This window comes from Vigna radiata, chromosome 7 (assembly GCF_000741045.1).
Source record: "Vigna radiata var. radiata cultivar VC1973A chromosome 7, Vradiata_ver6, whole genome shotgun sequence".
Classification (NCBI taxonomy): domain Eukaryota; kingdom Viridiplantae; phylum Streptophyta; class Magnoliopsida; order Fabales; family Fabaceae; genus Vigna; species Vigna radiata.
In genome coordinates, this window is record NC_028357.1 from 46,451,557 (window position 1) to 46,471,484 (window position 19,928).

The 19,928-nt window shown below is 29.5% G+C and overlaps 3 protein-coding genes across 5 annotated transcripts; all 3 read right to left on the minus strand.

Annotated features, from left to right (window-relative positions):
- Positions 1-129: 129 nt before the first annotated feature.
- LOC106767447 lies at positions 130-3,448 on the minus strand. 3 transcript variants are annotated; one of them, XM_022783970.1, is made up of 6 exons: positions 3,292-3,448; positions 3,049-3,204; positions 1,725-1,877; positions 1,345-1,520; positions 1,015-1,144; positions 130-504 (listed from the first exon to the last, which is right to left on the minus strand). In XM_022783970.1, the coding sequence occupies exons 2-5, from the start codon at positions 3,178-3,180 to the stop codon at positions 1,042-1,044; spliced, it is 564 nt and encodes a 187-aa protein (XP_022639691.1). In that variant the 5' UTR covers positions 3,181-3,204; positions 3,292-3,448; the 3' UTR covers positions 130-504; positions 1,015-1,041. The 3 variants fall into 3 exon arrangements, with proteins under 3 accessions (XP_022639691.1, XP_014507835.1, XP_014507834.1); XM_014652349.2 differs by having other exon boundaries at positions 130-513; positions 3,283-3,448; XM_014652348.2 differs by having other exon boundaries at positions 3,283-3,447.
- Positions 3,449-8,977: 5,529 nt separating this feature from the next.
- Positions 8,978-9,886, minus strand: LOC106766507. The gene has a single exon (XM_014651231.1). It carries the CDS (start codon positions 9,884-9,886, stop codon positions 8,978-8,980), a length of 909 nt encoding a protein of 302 aa, XP_014506717.1.
- Positions 9,887-17,162: 7,276 nt separating this feature from the next.
- On the minus strand, positions 17,163-19,928 carry LOC106765703 (the record flags this gene model as incomplete). The annotated part of the gene is made up of 2 exons (XM_014650408.2): positions 17,163-17,836; positions 19,567-19,928. Coding segments are annotated over 2 exons (810 nt in total), but the record flags the coding sequence as incomplete, so codon positions are not given.

Genomic DNA, 19,928 nt, shown 5'->3' on the forward strand with positions numbered 1-19,928 from the left:
ATAAGGTTCCATTGCAACAAAAAAAAGGGGGGATTTATTTGTATGGACTCCGTATACAGTATTCGCTTTTACAGGTATGGGAGTATTAAATTTTCAATACTGTTAAACCAGGTTCTTTTGCTACTGAGGTTAGAGAGCAAATGACAATTGAATATTCCACACTCAAATTTCCACATTCTTCTTCTGTCTGGTAGAACAGGGATATTTAGGGGAGCAATCAAGAAATTTGCAACATCTTAAATTTGGATCCGAAACAGCTATAAATTACAGGCACATGTACAAATTATTGCAATGGAAAAGCAAGTAAAAATAATGTATGCACAAGGCAAAATAGTCCCTTTGAGTACACGAGTAGTTTTCTCAGAGTATCAGACGCTCCATTACTTTTAAATGGGGGCCATGTCACGATTTACAAAAAACTTTCTCAGCTTCATCTTGACTCCACTTTTGAGACTTGTATGCATTACAAGCAGGTAGGCAACATTTCAAAATTGGACTTGCACACTGCAGAAACTATACTAGGATCAGGAAAGCTGTCAATTTCATGTAACAACTAGTGTTGAGCTAATTATCATGAAGCTATTTAATATTGCTAATATCTAAACAACCAATTCAATTTTTCATTACAAAAAGAGTGTTCTGTGCAATTTTATATTAATGTTCTAAAGAAAAGAGTACAGCAACGGCGTGATCTGCAGAATCTTGGAAAAAAGGTCTAATTCTTAATAACAATATGTATTTCTTTTTTTCCTCTCAACTACAATTGAGATTCAATGTCCACAGTATAAAATAATGCATAGATTATGTTAAAACCCATTGCACATAAAAACATCGTTGTATATATTTCTGATCTTAATCTTGACAAATTGAAAGAGTAATCAAATTGTTGAGTAAAGGAATGCTATTTTCAACTTTTAGCATGCATTTATTCCTTTATCCTGTTTGCTGGTGTTATTGTCTTCAACCACTACTTGGAACTTCTTTCAAAAGGGAATGGGGTCGGTCATACTATACCTCATTAACATTATCTTCTATACCAAATCATGCATCATCACTGTGGGTCAAGATGGCCTCAACTCTATCTAGCGAGGCTTGTAGTCGTCCCGAGTGCATGTTGAACAATGGTTCATCAGTACCCAGAGCCCTGTTAAGGTTTAAAATATAAATTAATCAGTCATTCATGAAATAAAACTTGGATAACAAGTAACTAAAAAGAATAAGAAATAAAAAAAAAATGTGATACCACAGCTCATCCCAAAATAATTTATCAGGGTATACTTTCTAAACACTGATAAAAGTATTTTAGTTTCAAAGCTATTATTCTGACAAAATCACAAAACTTGCCCAGTAATTTCAGGAAGAACATAGTCCGCCTTCCATCCAAACCGTAAGTCAAAACCAGGAAACAAGCCAACTGATGTCTTATTTCGGATCCGGGATATACCATCTCCACCCAAACATGTGGTAAGCTTCCATTTCCAACCAGTAGCATGCATTTGAAAATTGTGTCCTATACCAACCTGCACTGTTTATGTCAGTTTGAATAATTTCAAATGAAGTTTTTACAGGAAGTGGGACAAGAACATATCATGGCATGGAACACAATGGGGTCAACATATACAAACACAAGCACAAGAAAAATCTCACATTTAATACTATTTTCAAACATTTTCAGTAACTATCACAATAAATTGTCAAGCCATGAAAAATAGACACCACCGGACCTGAAGATTAAGAAATTTGGTGATGGGGATCTTTTTTGAGAGAACTCTAACGTCATGATGAAGGGGTTCATAAATTATCTTCCACTTCCATTCAGGTGTTAAAGGCTTCAATACAAGCTTGGCTTGATATTCATTGACTGGGGCATTGTAGAACTGCACCCAAAAAAAAAAAAACAGGATATCCTGAATAACTAGTCATCATATGTAAATAATAGATTGGTACACAAAAACTCCACAACATTAACCTTCTAGTTGGCTTGTAATCATCATAGGTATGTACATAGACAGTTAAACTTCACAGAACATTACTCCAACAAATTTTAGTGTTCTTTTTTACACTTATTGCATGCTTGCAACAGATGGTTTTAACCACGTACACAGGATAAAAAGCAATAGTCAACAGCTGCAGAATTAAGCAACGAAGAATAATATCTTGATAAAAAAAAACATATAATTGCTACTAAAACAAACCACATGGTTTGGAATCATACAAATTACAATAGGTTTTTCTCCCTATGGTTTAAAAGTGATATCAGCTAAGCTTTTCTTTGCTAGCTTTTGCATATAAGTATATATAACCACCTGTAGGTTTTTCTGTCCAAATTATCCTTCATGAAACATGATTAATAAAACAAGGATTAAGAATGTTTTTAGTCTCAGATTATGAAGCGAAATTAGAATTCGTCCCTCACCGAAACATTGATACATTTCCCAGTAAATATTGAAGTGAAAACCTATCAAAGTAAATAATTCAAATACTAATATGAAATTCGTTTGACACGTAAAAAAAATTTATTCTAATTAATATATTTTTAAAGTCTAAAGATCAAAATATATCAAAGTTTCGGACAACAACCGCTTCAAAGTTCAAGATCCATAAAACAACATCACAGCATGTAGCTGTCCATTTTACTAATATGTATGGAAAAAGTACAGTCTAATTTTTATCCCTAAAAGAGGAAAACTTAGTATGTTAAATATGTCTATTAGATGTTAAATAAGTCCCCAAATTTAACTGATTACTCTCATCTAAATATATCTTAATATTATCGCATTAGTCACAAGTTTTTGTGAACTTTGAACTAATGTGACTGACTGTCCAACTACACTTCTAAGGAATTCCTTTTTTTTTTCACATCCTTCAATTCAAAAACTAAGATAACAGTCCCACAAACTTAGGAACACAAAAATGACAGTTTAGTCGGAACGAAAACTCAACTTACATGAAACATAAAAAAGAATGTTAAATGATAAAAAGAGGGAGCTATAAATGAATTGGGGTATGGAAAGAATGAGTAGCGATAAGATGAAACAGAAAAAGAACCTCCATATTGAGACCAACTCGAATGCCCTGAAGTTCTTTTCGGAACTTGAAGAACAACTCGGAAGGCATCAAATTGATGTTGTATAGCTCATCCCACGAAGTGGGTTCCTCCCCGTTTGGCACCGATTCCATTTTTGCAGAAATTTGAAAAACTCACTTCAATGTATAAATAACATCATCCATCAATAATCAATAATAATAATGTTGTAATTTAATTATCATAAAGCGGTTTACCCCCAAAACCTGCACTGCACGGAGAAGGAAGAGAAGCAATTTCACAAAGGACTCTGAAACTCCCACTGCTATTTTCTTTAATTATTGGTAATTGTCTTTCTTATTGTTTCTACCATTTTCACTCACTCACCCTAACAGCACCCAAAACCCTTCCGCTGCTCAACTCAATCCTTAAATTTTTATATTAAACACTTCTGCTAAAACCTTCTGTGATTACTGATTTACATGTTAAATTTTTACAAATAAATAAATAAATATATTTTAATATATGTAATTTTCCTGTTCAATAACATGTCTTATTTTAATCAGATGGAATGAATGTCTTTTACAAAGTTATCGGTGAAAAGAAAAGTGTGATTGAATATTAAAGAAAAATTATTTCAGAAAAGAAAACACTAAAAATTTATTTTAAATATGACTTTAAAATAATTTCTATAAAAAAATTATTTATACGATAATTTATAATTAAATAACAGCCGTTTTGCCTAATTCATTGTACTTAAATTATAATGATTTTATCTGTAATTTTTTAATAATAATTGACTCCTAAAATCACTAAAAGTTTTTCATCTAGTAATTCAATTATTTTCATCTAGTAATTCAATTATTTGTAACTAGTTCATTTATTTAATTATAATTTCCTTAATGATAAATCCATCGCTACAATAACAATTGCTATAAATATGAAATATCATAATGATTTTTACGACGAATAAATTTCATCAGAAAATAAATATGAAATTCATTAAATTTTGGTTGTGAATCACTTCCCGAAAACAAATTAAGACCTGCTTACTTTTTTAATTTTTTTTTTTCTTGAAGGGTACATGAATAGAGGCAAGTTAGTAATTTAATTTATTTCAATATTTTTTAATGGGTTAAATATGTATTTAGTCCCTATATGTGGCGAGTTCCTCTTTCAAATTAAGGTACAGTTTAGTCTTTTAACTTTAAAAAACTCTGATTTTAGTCCTTTTTATACAAATTTTTTTTTTTTACTTTATTTGTTATTTTAAACGTATTTATCAGTTAACATTGAATAAAAATGTGTTAAACAGTATAAACAATCCAAATGCAAATAGTAAATAAAGTTAAAAAAAAAATTGGTAAAAAGAACTATAACCAGAGTTTTCTAAGATTTAAGGACTAAATTATACCTTAGTTTAAAAAAAGACTAAAACCAAAATCGTTTCAAAATATAGGGACTAAAAACATATTTAACTTTTTTTTTTAATTTAGTAATATATTGAATATTAAATTGAGACGAATGTTTTAAAATGAGTGATTACAGTACAAAATTTATTAAGTTTTGAAGATTTGGATTATCATATAGGAAGATTAATATTTAAGTAATTTCTCACCTTTTCATGATTTTTTTATAACGTATTGAGCAAATTATTTTCACTATAAAAACAAAAACATTATTTCTGCAATTACTTTAAGGATTTATTTTTTTTAAGGTTTCAATTTAAAAAAATAATAATAAAGAGAGTATTTTAATGCATAATAAATATCCAGCAACTTAAAGACGAATTGGTATTTTTGAAAATAGGTTTCAAAAGTATTTTCTAAAACTATTAAAATCTTAACGTTGCTAAAAGTATTTTTGGAAATATGATTATAAATTTTAAAATTTGTACAAAATATTTTTTATTATTTTGAAAAATATTAACATTTTACAAAAAAAAAATCAATAAAAGTAAAAAAAAAATAAACAAGAAATATAGATAGAAGTTAATCTTGGTGAGAAGAAGTATTTTTAGCTATCATTAAAAATTAATTTTTTTTCTAAAAAGTGTCCTTGTAATTTAAACTAGAGGAACTAAATAATAATACCATTTTTCTTTTGTTTTATACGTAAATTCTTCGTGTAATTGCCTAAATTAAAGGTAAAAGTTTTTGTATATATATATATATATATAATTATCTAATATGTGAAATACAAAATTTTATTTTTATTGAAACTTAAAATTAGTATCTATAAAAGGTTTATTCTTAAATAAGGATATAAGAGTTGTTTTACTATCATCTTCGTATGATTAAGATATATTAATATATGAAAGAATCATTTTGATAGTCTCATATGAAGTGTCACGTGGCTCATAGTAGAATGTCTAACCTCTAAATAAGAAATAGTGGACCATCAGAGACTAGATGGGTTGTTGCAATAGTTAGAGATACCAAAGTGAAAATGGGATAACATCTTTATGGATTTTGTTACTCATTTTTCCCTGTCTATGGGAGGACATGATGCAATGTGGGTGATGATAGATAGATTGACTAAGAATGCTCATTTTTTTGCAATGAATCTAAGGATGTTTATGGCTAAGCTGACATAATTGTATATCATAGATATAATAAGATTGTGTGAAGTGTCTTGTAACATTGTATCTGATAGAGATTCACGGTTTACTTTTAGGTTTTGACAAACATTGCAAGATGCTTCAGGGAATAAGACGAGGATGAATTTTGCCTATTATCGTCATATGGATGGTCAGTCTAAAAGGATGATTCAGTCACTAGAAAATCTGCTTAGGACTTATGTTCTAGATCATCTAGGTGGATCTTTCCTTTGGTGAAATTCACTTACAACAACAACTTTCAAGTGAGCATTGGTATGACACCTTATGGGGCTTTGTATAGTATGAGGTGCAAAACTCCTCTATGATGGTACCAAGATGGAGAGGAAGTGTTGGCAGGGTCTGAGCTGTTACAATATACCACACATAAGGTGAAAAAGATAACAGAGAGGATGAAGGCCTCATAGATTTTTCAGAAGTCTTATGCTAATAAGAGAAGAAAACCTTTGAAGTTTACACTTAGGCCTTACAGATTTATATATTAAGATATATATTAATAAGTGGAGAATAACTCAAAAAGTGTTAATTTGCTCAATTATAATCTGATACATAATTGGGCATTGTTGTAATTACCACTGATTTAGGGGCATTGGGTGCCACCTCTGGAACACCGGACGATCTCAAACCATTATGTTCCAGTGGTTGTACCACCAGACACCACTTCCCAGCATCGAGCACCACCTTTTTTTTTCTAGTTTGAGTCATTTAAAAAAAATGAGATTATCGGTTTGTTGACTATTAGATTAAGCTGAAATTTTTACCGTAGGTCTTAGACATATGAATCTTTAATTTGACACACTTTCAAATATCGAGCACCATCCTATTTTTCTAGTTTGAGTCATTTAAAAAAATGAGATTCTCGTTTTGTTAACTATTAGATTAAGCTGAAATATTTACCGCATGTCCTAGACTTATGAATTTTTAATTTGATTGTCAGAGCTTTGATTTGAGGTCTATGGTTAAAGAATGTTGTTTATTTTGATATACTTAATAGAAAGTAAATGATGTAATTTTTAATGTTTCCCTTTAGTTAAATGATATTTAGTGAGATTGGATGGAAGTTAGATATCTTTAATTGAATGTTTAGCCTTTAATAAAATATTGTGTGATATACTTATGTATATGAATGAATAGTAAGATGTTGATTGTTGAATGTGATGTTCTGATGATGGAAATGATGATGTATAGAATTTTCCAAGGAAAAAAAATCTTATCATGTGTGATTAACTAGATTAATTCTTGAGGTAAGGATTGTTTCATTTTGTAAAGTTATCTTGAACTCTATTAACCATTCATAAAGGAGAATAATTAGGTGGTAAGAGTGGCATGAGATCGTGTTATAAGAATTGTTCATGGTTTATGACCATGACAAAGATTAACCATATATGTGACAGCTCGATAAGGTAGTTCAGTCTGACAATAGAATATACTTGTATAAACCATTAAAAGAGTATGGTTTCACAAGTCTAACTTAAGTGCACAAATAAACTAAGTCTAAAAATTTTGAAAATATTTTTGTGAACAAATTTAATGGTTAAAATTTCTATTTGATTTATCAATTAAATAAATTATAGTATATGATTTGTTATTTATAACTCTTTTTCAATTAGTTTATCCTATTTTGGATCTTTGTTGATTGTTATATTTGTTTTTTCTTCCTACAATAGTCACTCTGTGATGTAAGTCAAAAATAATATAAGTGTTGATGCATCTTTATAGGTGAAAGAGTTTTTTTTATGTGATTTCATAGAAAAACTTATATCTTTGGAATTTTTTATTTTAAAAAAACTATAAACTTTGTAGTTTTCATGTATTTTTATAGTTATACTCTTTTATATGTTACTAAATATAAAATATATTTTATTTAATAATTTCTTTATTATTAGATAGGATGTTACATTAAACATATATCTCAATATAATAAGTACATTTTATCTAAAACAATATAAAAACTAAAACTCCACTCATATATTTTTTAATATCATAAATAATACATAAATATTTTATCCATTATTTAAAAATAAGTAACATTTTATCTTCCTAATCCTACCTATTAAAAAAAAAGTGCAACTGACTTTAGAAGACGTGTATGATTTGACTTTAGAATTTTATCATCTCGATTCTTACAAGCTTAGTAAATGATTGTTTACAGAAAATAACAAATGCTCTTTGCACTGATAACATGAAAAGTACATTTGTGTTTTTAGAAGGAATTATATTTTCTGAAAAATATTTTTATTTCATGATAATAAAGAAGTATATTTTATAGAGAAAAAAAATCAACCATTTATAAAAATAATTTAATAAAATATTATTAAAATAGTATAAATTACAAAATATATATATTTTTTATGATAATAAAATAAAACATAAGTAAAAAATATAGTTATTATGATGAAATTATTTAGAAAACATTAATGCAATTTATTTTAAATATATATATATATATAAATAATTATAAATTTTTAATTTTTATTTAAAAATTATTATTAGTATTATATAATACAAATACTTCTAATTTTTATGGTTAATTTTTTATATAAAATATAAAATAAAAGAGATAAAAAGTATAAAGAAAAAAAATTAAAATATAATTCCATTATTAATGGCTATAGATAAAAATTGAAACAATTCAATTTTATCAAACATAATAGGTTTAATTAGCCTAATTTATTTTCTTCTCCTCCTGATTTTTATGAGGTTCTTTTAAGAGTTGAGAAACATTTATGCAACCTTTTATTTTGAAAATACACATGAGTAAACTCAGAAAATACAACTCATATGTAAGAAAATATTTAGGAGATAAATAATAAAAATAATTCATTTTTTTTTTGTGTGAATTCTTGTCATACTCTTTTAAAATTATTATTTTTTAACACTCATAACCTAGTTTTATTTATGATTTTTTTTAAGATGTAAATGTGAACCGGAATGCACTCTAATGAATAAAATATAATAGGATAACTTTTGTGATAAAATGATTTATTATTATTATTATTATTATAATAATGTGACATTCCAAAAATATTATTTAGTTAATAATTAATGCATTAATAATTTTAATTATACTTTTAAACTTTTAACTTACATATTAATATATATTATCATAATTGTTTTATTTTATTAATGAAAACAAATATTTAATTACTTTTCTAAGTCTACTCAAATAACCATGACTGTCGTTTTCACTTCTCACATATACCTCAAATTTAAAAATAGTTTAACGTAAAACCTTGAAGAAAATTCATTAAAACATTTCAAATTAACTTACAAAACTGAAAAAAAACACATGGAAAATGAAAATAACAATTACTGCATGATGAAAGCAACTTTGTCTAGGATCTTGTGTTCGAGGCTTCCCCGGAAAAGTTGCTGAGCGTTGTTGTCAGCATACTCCTTGCAACAATTCGTTTGGGTACGAACTTTCGAGCCCATACATGCTTTCCATTGATGGTGAATTTGGCTTTGATTGCTCCTCTGAGAATCATGTCAATGGTGGAAGCAATGCGAAAAACAATGCGAGCAAATAGTGCTTGTTCATTTGATTGCACTTCCTGCATGTACAGTGCCTCAATACAATCTCCATAAGCTATGGTAAAGAACTCTCTGACTTCCCACTCCTCCACGCGATACCCCTTCGAGAACGTCACAAACAATGTTCTATCATCAGCTGGAACTTCAACCCTTGAATTCAATGGTCCAATTGAGCCAAACCACAAAGGGTTCTGGTTCTGATTCTCTGAACTGGGTTTCAGCACCACCTTTTGAGCTTCCACAACTCTATCATTGGAGTTTCTTATGATGGCTTGCTGCATAATGTCAGTGAAAGCCCTCACACACACATCTTGCATCTCTTTTGCCACACCTTGGAGTGCGCTAACGCGGTTTTCATACAAGAACTGAAGTGAGATTTCCTTGTCCACTAGACTCTGCAGAAGGGGAATCTCACTGTTCTCGAAAGAGGAAGGAGGTGCTATGAAATTACTGTTGTTAATACAGTTCAGACACAAGACGGTTTCGTCTGCAACTTCGTTGATCAAGATGTTGGGTAAGGCCAATACCCTCTTCACCACATTGCGAAACCCCACCCTCTCCAGCCACAGCCACAAGGCATGGACTTGCATGCATTCGCCTGGTTCACGGAAGAGAATCATCACGAGGATCTTGTACAGTTGTCTATCTATTCTGTGGAACAGATTGAACTCGTCTTGGGTGACGAAGAAAGAAGAACACTCCAAATCCATAAAAAAACAAATACTATGATGTTCCTGAGTAAATCAATAGTTTGATTGTCTCAGTTCTTAGCACTAAGTTGGCCAGTCCAATATAAATACTGTGAATGTAAATCAAACCCCTTGAAATGAAACGGTACAACCACTGGACCCAAAGCACGTGTCGACATGCATGTTTGGTGGGGGAGTTTGGGAGTTATGACACTAAAACTCGTTTCTATTTACTGTCATCAGTTTCAAGAAGAGCAAATGGGCCAACTCAGATTCTCTACAATGGAAAGAGAAGAATGTGATGAGGTATGATAGAACATAGAAACATGAACCAGAAACTGATGGTATTAATATAGAGCTTACAGGGTCACAGTAAGATAATCTTTTTAGTGTTAAACAATGAATTAAACTGTTAATGCCAGTGCATGCTCAGGAAACAATCAGTTACAAAACTTCTTCCATATCAGTTTCAAGGTTAACTTACAAAGCAGATTCTTACATTAGTTTATTGAATCAATGCATTAGATAAGAACCTTTTAAATTTAAACATGGTAATTACATCAAGGTTTTTTGAGTCTGCAAGTCCTAAGACTTTAGTTGTTCATTCCCATGTAGCAAATCCTACAACATATTTCTGTAACTTTTTTAAATTGATAAAGAAAGTATTATTATAATTGCAGAAATAGCTATTAAGGAAACTAAGGTTGAAATGAAATTATTTTAAAAAATACACGCTTTTACAGCTAAAATGACTGTTGTATTCTCTGTATCTAAACACAAGAGACGTGTATAACTAATCCGCTCTTATTATTTGGTAATATTCAATTTATCTAAATTTATAACATTTTTTCAAAAGTAATATTTAATAAATAATTAATTAATTAATTAATGATAAAGAGTTAATAACATTAATGAAGTTTAAACTTTTTAAAGATAAACTCTTTGATTTTTTAATCTTCAAAAGAGAAAGAGAAAAAGAAATTATATAAACATTTATTACTCAAAGACTAAGATAATTAAACGTATATTTGTATATTTTTAAAAGACTATTAACATAAATAACAATCAGGAAACATGGTCTTGGTAAAGAAAGATAATAAATACAAATCAAATTCTTATACATAGAAACTGAAAAAAAAAAATCCTAAATATATAGAGAGAGTTACATGAATCTATTTATGAAACAATGAAAAATACGATTTAAAAATAAACTAAGATATTATAATTCAAGGATAAAATTATCTATAATTTTAATGTCAATTTAATCTAAAAATTATATTTTAATTATAAAATTAATGATTTTAAAAAACTCAACAATATAACATAATTGCTGAACATTTTACATATTTAAGGTTTTAGTTTATATATCATGTATTCAGTAATAAAATAATTCTATAATAACAAATATCTCATTAAATTTACATTTTATATGTTTTTCCATATTCTTCCTCCATACCAAATGAAATGACATTACAAATTCACGGATTATGTTTCTCCTAAACATTGGCCACAATTGCTATTGGAAACCTCATAAAAAAAAAAAAAAAAAAACATTGAAAAACACAACTTCAAAACCTTGTTATGATTTAACAATACATCCATGATAAGGTGGTTTTCTGATTGAATACCACATTTTGTGTTTTTAAATAAAAATACAGTGAATGTGTACTAATTAATAATTACTATTTCTTTTGTTTGGTAACATCAGACAAGGCAAGAAATATTAAAATTTTTGTAAGACACCAAAAAATATATTTCTTCCTTAAAGTGTAAAAAGAGAAAGAAAAGTTGCATTGTTCTGATATATCTAATTCTTGAAATAAGGGGGTGAATGTGTTGAACTTAAATAGAAATTATTGAAAAGTCGTGTTGTTCTAATATCTGTAATTCTTGAAATAAGGGGTGAATGTATTGAACTTAAAGTAGAAATTTTTGAATATTACTTCATGATTGACCAAAATTTACTTAATTTCCTGTTGAACTTTAAAAATGTACATGAATAACAAATTAATAAGTAATTATGTGTATTTGCCTAATTAATTAATTGATCACATATCACTTATTATAACAAATTTTCTAATTATTACATGTTGATTATATAACTCTTGCCTGATATAATCAACGGAGATAAACTATCCTTTTTTTTATATAGTACTTAGAATTTCTTTTTATGCCTTAATATAAATGAGTGAATTAATTTACAAGTGATAATTAATATATGTTTAAATCTTTAATATATATGTAATAATGTGTTTAAGGTATGGTTTGATGTGAGAAAAGTAGTTAGGGAGGTGTGTTTGAAAATAAAAAATACGGGTTGTTGTATTGGACTTTATCAAGAAAGAAGATAATATGTGAAGTTACTTTTGTTAATGTTATACTTTCAAAATTCACTATAATAAGTTAGAAATTTCATCTATCTCAAAAGAGAACACTTTAGCCCTCAATTCCTTTTGTCTTCTTCTTCATGGTAAGATTTTATCTTTAAAGCTCTCCATTCAATATTCAAGGAATGACTGCCTAACTTATGCAATTATTCATATTACAGTGTTGATAAAAAGTATAAATTTATAACAAAACATCACTTAAGCAAAGAGATTAAGAAATATTTCCGTAGATCACGTTGTTCTTTTAATCCTAGTTCATGTTCTATTATATATTTTGGAACAATACAAATTATTGAAATATTTTTATCGACGGAATAAAATTAATTGATAAATGTTAATTATTGAAAAAGTTATCAACAAGTACTTTTGTTTGACTTAAAAAAAACATATTTGTTGGTAAATTTTTATTATCAACAAATTCATTGGTAGATGTAACTGTTTAATTTATTGACAAATATATTTATCGATGAGATTATGTGTAAAATTGTTAACTAATTTATTGACAAAAATACTTAATTATCGAGAGATAAAGTTTATCGATAACTTATTTGATAAAATCATATTAACATTTTATATTCTCTCCCTCAATTTCAGTTTTTCCTTCCACAATTTCATATACATGACTCTAGCAAAAAGCGAAGATTTGTGATGTTACCCTAACCTCGCTTTCTCTGACGTTACCATGATGTGTCTACTGTCCACTATGATCCTGTGGTGACAATGTATTTTTGTTTGTGAGTTGAGGGAGCTTGTCGTTAAGGGTGTCCTTTTTGCATTTTTTGTCACTATGATCTTTGTGGGATCCTACCATGGTTGTTGTTGAGGTCCTATCACATTTTCTACCACACCGACCATCAAGGTAAGTCGTGCTTTCATTGGTAGCCAATTTGTATTTTGGAATAGATTTAATGTGATTGTTGAAATTTTTCATGTTTAAGGTTTTGGTTTTGTTAAAATTGTTGAAAGCTTAATCTTGACCAAAGGAGGAGGTGATGATGGTTTTAGCATGTGTTGGTCTTTTGGGATGAGTAATGATATTGTGGCTTTGGTGTTTTTAAATTCTCCTAATTATCGTAATAAATGTGCTACAACCCAAAGGAATAAAGCCTTTGAAAAGGATAAAATCCTACACAGATGGTTTTATTATCATTCATGAGCATGTTATTCCTATGGTATAAACCTTAATTCCTTTTGTTTTCATATTATGATTTAACTTATGTTTTTTAAAATTTATGTACATATATAACCCCATATTTTGTTACAGGCGCATGGGCTGGAACGAGTTGTATTTGTTGATGAGGTATTTCAACAAACTCATCTTCGTAAGGGATTTGACCAGTTTGTTTACGAAAGGTCTAAGAGGACACATGTAAGTTAAGGCTTTTACTACTATTTCATTTAAACTTAAACTTTTACTCTTATTCAACTAATTCTTTAACAAAAAGAATTTTCAAGTAGACTCTTACAAGTCAAATTTAAGCAAAGGTTATGTCTTGATGTATTAGAAAAGCATAATGATGATGGTTTACAAGATGACATCATTAGGACACACTTTTTGGTTGATGTTGTTGGTGGAAAAAATAAAAGAAAACTATATGAAACATGACAATTTGCTACAAATTATATTGTTGGAAGAGGTACCTCAAGCATCAACCATCTTCTTCCACTAGTGCTATAAGGAGGTCCTTATCCACCTCACGCAATGACTATAAGCATGTGATCAATCTTATGATGACTTGAGTCACGGGTTTGACACATTACAAAATCTGGTCATGAGATTCTTGCCTCGAGAAGAGAGAGTTGTCTTCAACGACCTTAATACGGTCCAACATTATCCCAACAACAACCCACTCCAACTCAGTCCAACCACAATCTCAACAACAACAAAATTCTCAAGAAGAAGAAAATAATTATGATGGTTATCTAGATTATTAGGACTTATTTTCACATTAATACATTTCTTTATATTATGAGTGGATACATTATTTATAGACATTTTGAAAACTTTATGTTTGTCTGAATTGCCTTACTTATAAATATATTGTGATGTTTGTCTGATATTATAATTAATATTGTTTGGATTATTTAGCTAAACATATTGGATTGTCTAATTTTATAACATCGACAAACTTGACTATGAAGAATACATTTTAGTACACTGAAAAATAACATATTATTTATCGACAAAGATATGTTTGTTTGTAATATCTTATATATGAGTTGACAAATATATTTCTTAGTAAATTTTACCAATAATGCTTTAATTGATAGATTTTTGTTTATTATTAATTTATCAAAAAATAGTGACTATCGAGGAAATTTTACAAATTTCCAATAGATATAAATCATAATAAATTTAATTTTTGTTGTTAGAATTATTTGATGGAATATTGATTGTAGTTGGTGATAAGTTTTAGTAAAATATGATAAATAAAAACTTATTTTAAATACGATGAGAATTATGATGGGGATAATGTGAGATAGTAAGACGGTAAAAAAATCTTAGATGAATATACTATAATTATGAAATATCAAAATTGTACTAATAATACCAAATACATATATGTCAATGCATTAGATGTTGAGATTGAAATTGTACAACTATTTAATAGTTTGGTATATCACGATAAATATACCTATATTATTCAATTTGAATTTGACTGCTAAATAATGACTCTATTCATTTATTTAACTAAGTTTAATTGGAAATTTGATTTTGACTTCTTAAAAAATATTAAATTTAAGTTTCATTTGTTTAATTGATTTATAATTTGTATTTTAATCAAAATTATTATTTTTAAGCTTCATCAATATAATATTTGAAGTTTTTTTGTAATTTATATACTACTGAAATATATGCATAAACGTTTTTATTAGAAAATATTAAATGTATTAAAAAATTATTATTATTTTATACAAATACAACTCAATACTAGTTAATAGAACGCGAACTTCATAAATATACCAATATAACATAAATTAATTTATCTTTTCCTTTATATATTGATAACTTTTTAGCAAGTATACCAAATCAGTGAATAAGTAAAGTATCGTTCTCCCAAGGGACTTGTACAACATCTGACAATTCTTCCTTTTATAACTCAATTAGACATCAAAATACACAAAACAATACAAGAAACAATTTTTTTTTTTTTTTATCAACCGTTGGTGTGCTAGGAATTGGTCTTTGACTAACATTACAGTAAGATCCTGGATAAAATACGTTCTCTGTTCAAGCATTCACATAAGCCTATCTTGATTAATTCCTTAAAGCAAGTTCTAAAATTATCTATTAAATTATTAATTCCTTAATTAATTCAACAGATAATTTTGCATTAAAATCAAATGTTTAGAATGACCAAAAGTACAGAAGCTATCTCTAGCATCGTTCCTTTTAGTTTCTTTTCTTACGTTTCTGGTTCTAAAAATACTTCCCAGTACAAAAGAACCTTTAAAAAGAATTATACTTCCGTATAATCTAAAACAAGTCAAGAAAAGAACAAGAACAGAGACCTATATTGCATAGGAAATTTACATTAATGTATCGTCATACAACCAATTCCAATGAACAGAAAAACTAATCTCTCCTAGCCATCTAAAACGTACTTTTTACAGCAATTCCTTGCAGAAAGTGAAGTCTTGATGTCTTGAAGGGTCTCCTGATGGTCTTCTCCAGTTCTCCAGAGCGTTTTTCTATTTTTCGTGTCAGGAGATCCTTTCTGCCTTTTCTGTCATGTCTTTTAAGAGCCACTTAACTTTTATGTGTGCGCTAACCGAATTTCAAAATTTCCTTTTCTTCAACTTCTCTTATTCGCTCAGCGCACAGGTTATGGTGCCCTGTGCGGATCTATTTTTTTTGGCTCTGCGAATTTAGCTTGCGCTCTGCGAGAATTGGTTGACATATTCCCATTTATACAACTTTTCCTGAACAATAATTTACAGAACAATCTACTTCCTATTACAACTTTTCACTGAGTAATAACATGAATAATTATAAAATTGAGATTATTTATAAGTGTAAAAATAACTCATTTTCACACTTATTATATATATATATATATATATATATATATATATATATATATATATATATATATATATATATATATATACACACACTCATATTGCTTAATGTGAAACTCTTACAACTTGGATTGAAATCATTTTAGTAATAAAATCTAATTGAAAGCTTAATTTTATTTAATCAAATTAAAATTTGATTAATTATTTAAATAATCAAGCATGGGTAGGAGTTGATTCTCAACCTCCAAGCTACTTTGTTCATTGTCAATCTCCAATCTTATCAAATCTCCACTAACATGTCAAATAACATTGAGAGCTTTTCTCCCTCCATTTGATTGTACAAAGCCAACATATTGCATCAATATTAGACCACGTATAGTTTTTAGATGTCTTCACCATAGCTTTAGCAACAAAACTTAAGGTCAGCTACATAAATAAAATATAATTCTATTATTTAACCAAATTCGACAAAAATAACAATATATAGGTAATACAAAATAGGACAAAAAGATGTACCAATGATACACGTCTTAACATAAGCACTTAAACATCATTCATAGGTCACCATCGTTTGACTCATGCTCAATACTGTTTGTGGGATTATTCACAATATGAGAATGTCCTTATTTAGAAATACACCACATAAAATCATCCAAATTATAAAATTTGACAACTTCAAATAATGTCCGAAATATAATAAAGGATTCCTCAAACTCAAATTCTCAATATTAGAGACATTGTCCTATGGATCTCTTAAGTAGTTCCTCCCAATTAATAGATATACAGGAGTTAAGAATTAAGTATACCTCTCTCATTATTAATCAACTTAAAAATGTTTTCTTGTCTCTCAGTTGCAAACAAGTCGATTATGAAATGTTGAGATTATCTGAAATAACTGGCTAAGCATGTTATCTAGGAAATTGTGATTATAAGGAGTGAATAACCAAAAGCTGAGATATAATATACAACAGTCTAGTCAGTTGGGTATACATACGACGACATTGAGGAGGAGTTGAGAAAGTAATGTGGCATTACAAACAAACTCGAATGTGAACTAAACTCACCAGTGGGCACCAGCTACCAACTAAAAAGTTACATTTTAGTGTCAAAAATTTAGTTTCCACTACAAATAGCCAAACCAGATATATCATGAGCCTCAGCAATGGCGTTTAGATCAGACCAAGAATATGACCTCCAAGGAACACTTCGTGTGGCAGAAGAAGGTTGAGGCAGTGATGACCTATTGTTGGCACGTGGATGAAGAGGAGGAAGAGCGCATGGAGGAGATATGGATGAGGAGCTGCTACCCTCTTCACTACTGTGCAGATTGAGAAGGGATGTTCCTCGACCAATGTTTGATGGTCGCTTTGATATTCCACCAATGTTACTTGCACAACTGCGACTCCTCTCAATCGATGCATTGCGAGCTATTAGATTCTTGCGTTTCTTCGCATAAGGGTCCTCTGGCTTCACTATCTCTTCCATAGAACTTGCAGCTGCAGCATCTGCTAAGCTTGTGAATGACTTCGATTTCCCACTATAAAACTTGGATATGCCTTTCCTGAATTACACAAAAACAGAATCACACAGGTCAATAAAAAGGTCTTTCTACGTCTGCAATTTTTTTAATTTTGCATCACTAGTTCTCAGCAATTTGGTTAATCTTCAACTACTGAATCAATAATATTCATCACTTTGACACAAAAGATAATAACAGTCATGATAGGAGCATGTGTAGTGTCGTTCGTAGTAGCTAATGCAAACTAAGGTAGCACTTCCCAATTAAGGTTGTTCACTTTGCACAGGAAAGTTTATATTTATGTCAAAAAATAATTTCCCTTTTCAGCTAAAGAACTTCTAACACCTAGAACTCATCGCTTACTTTAAACGGTTACAAGACATCTTAGAAGGGTGGCAGTTCAACTCTCCAACAACGCCTTCTCTATACACACCTTCTAGTACACTTTCTACTATTGACTAAGTTTATAGAAATTACAAATCATGAGAGTCTAGATGCATTTATTCGAAAGATGGTCCTAGAGGGAAGAAAAAAATGTCCATAAGCATTATCTAGGCTTCTTCTTAGTGTTGTTTAAAGTTCTCAAGTGCTGTTTAAGGTTCTTACAGGGAATCCAAGAAATATAATAAATTACCTTGATTTTAATAAAACAATTCCAATTTACCCTTGTTCATTAAAGAGTGAATAATGTTGTTTTCAATTTTGAGAATCTCTTAAACTTTGATAATGACAACTTAAATAGAAACATTTTTTTTTTCAAAGATAGAGGGTCAGAAAAGAAACAGGGAGGGAGTATAGCAGAAGAATGAAATATGCATCTATTTAGAAATCTTAGTTAATTTACGAGAGAAGTTGTTGTTTAGAGTAAACAAAATAGTAGGCACTATATGACCTTAAATAGGGGTCTAGTGTTGTGAATGCGATAAATAGTTTAGGTGTTGCTTGGAAAACTCTCAATATGAGCAATGAGAAGAAAATAAAAAGAGATAAAAGAAATTGAATTTTATAGCATAAGTACATTTTAATTATTTATTTTCTTCGTCTAAAAGTACAAGGGAAATATTTCATTCATGCATTAATTTTTTTTTGAATGACCTGTACATGCATTAGTGGTCTATTTTTATCCAACAATTGTTTTTACATCAAAAATTCATGCAAGTCAATCTACTTGCCATCACTTAGAAGCCAATATATCATGCTGTGAATTTGATGATCTACTCTGCATATTAAGACACCAATGTTGTTTAACTTGTTTTCCTAACCCAGGGACATCATAGAAAGATGCCCTGTCTCCACTCACCAATCTTTTAGGTTTTGGTGGTGGAGATCCATTATGCAAATCAATTTCAACAATCCTTTAAGTAAACGTCTGGAACCAGATATATTCTGTAACCCACTTACCACAACCACAAAAGCAGATCACTGAATTCAATAATGGATTATCTAATATAAAGAAAATAGTATACAACTGTATGGAATTTTTCTAAAGATGCACTTTCCATAGTGCTTAAGTCACTCAAGATAAATAAGCACACTCAACACCAACACTAACACTGGTAACAAACCAAACCCCTCAAGGTCAAAACAGTAAATTTCTAAATCTCCTAAAAACAAAAATAAAAACAATTTCCTCTGCTCTTTACTCTTAACACAAACTGAGTACCAGAACAAAATAGAATCCCAAGACCCCAAATCAACATGCTCTATTACCCAAATGAAAATATTGAAGCTTTACGAACACCCAGTTCAGAAAAACACATAAAAAAACTTACTTGACTGGTAAATCTTCCTCCAGATCGTTCATGGTATCCAAAGGGCCTTTGAAGGAGCTCTGAACCTCAAGGGCGTCTTCGTGGTCAGAGGAATCTTCCGACGAGACGCTGTTCCTCCCTATGGAGGAGTCGGAGCTGGAATCAGAATCCTCAGCCGGAAAATCCTGATCGCAGATCGCGACACAGTGGGCTAAGGAGGACAGTCCGATGCTAACTCCTCCGTTGTTTTGCAGAGCAAACGTCATCTTTTTTGCAGAAACTTGAGACGAATGGTTGGGTGTGAAATGAAATGAAAGCAGAGAGAAGCATGCGATGAGTTGTGGGGTATAAATATATAAATGGCTGGTGTGTGCACATGGGTA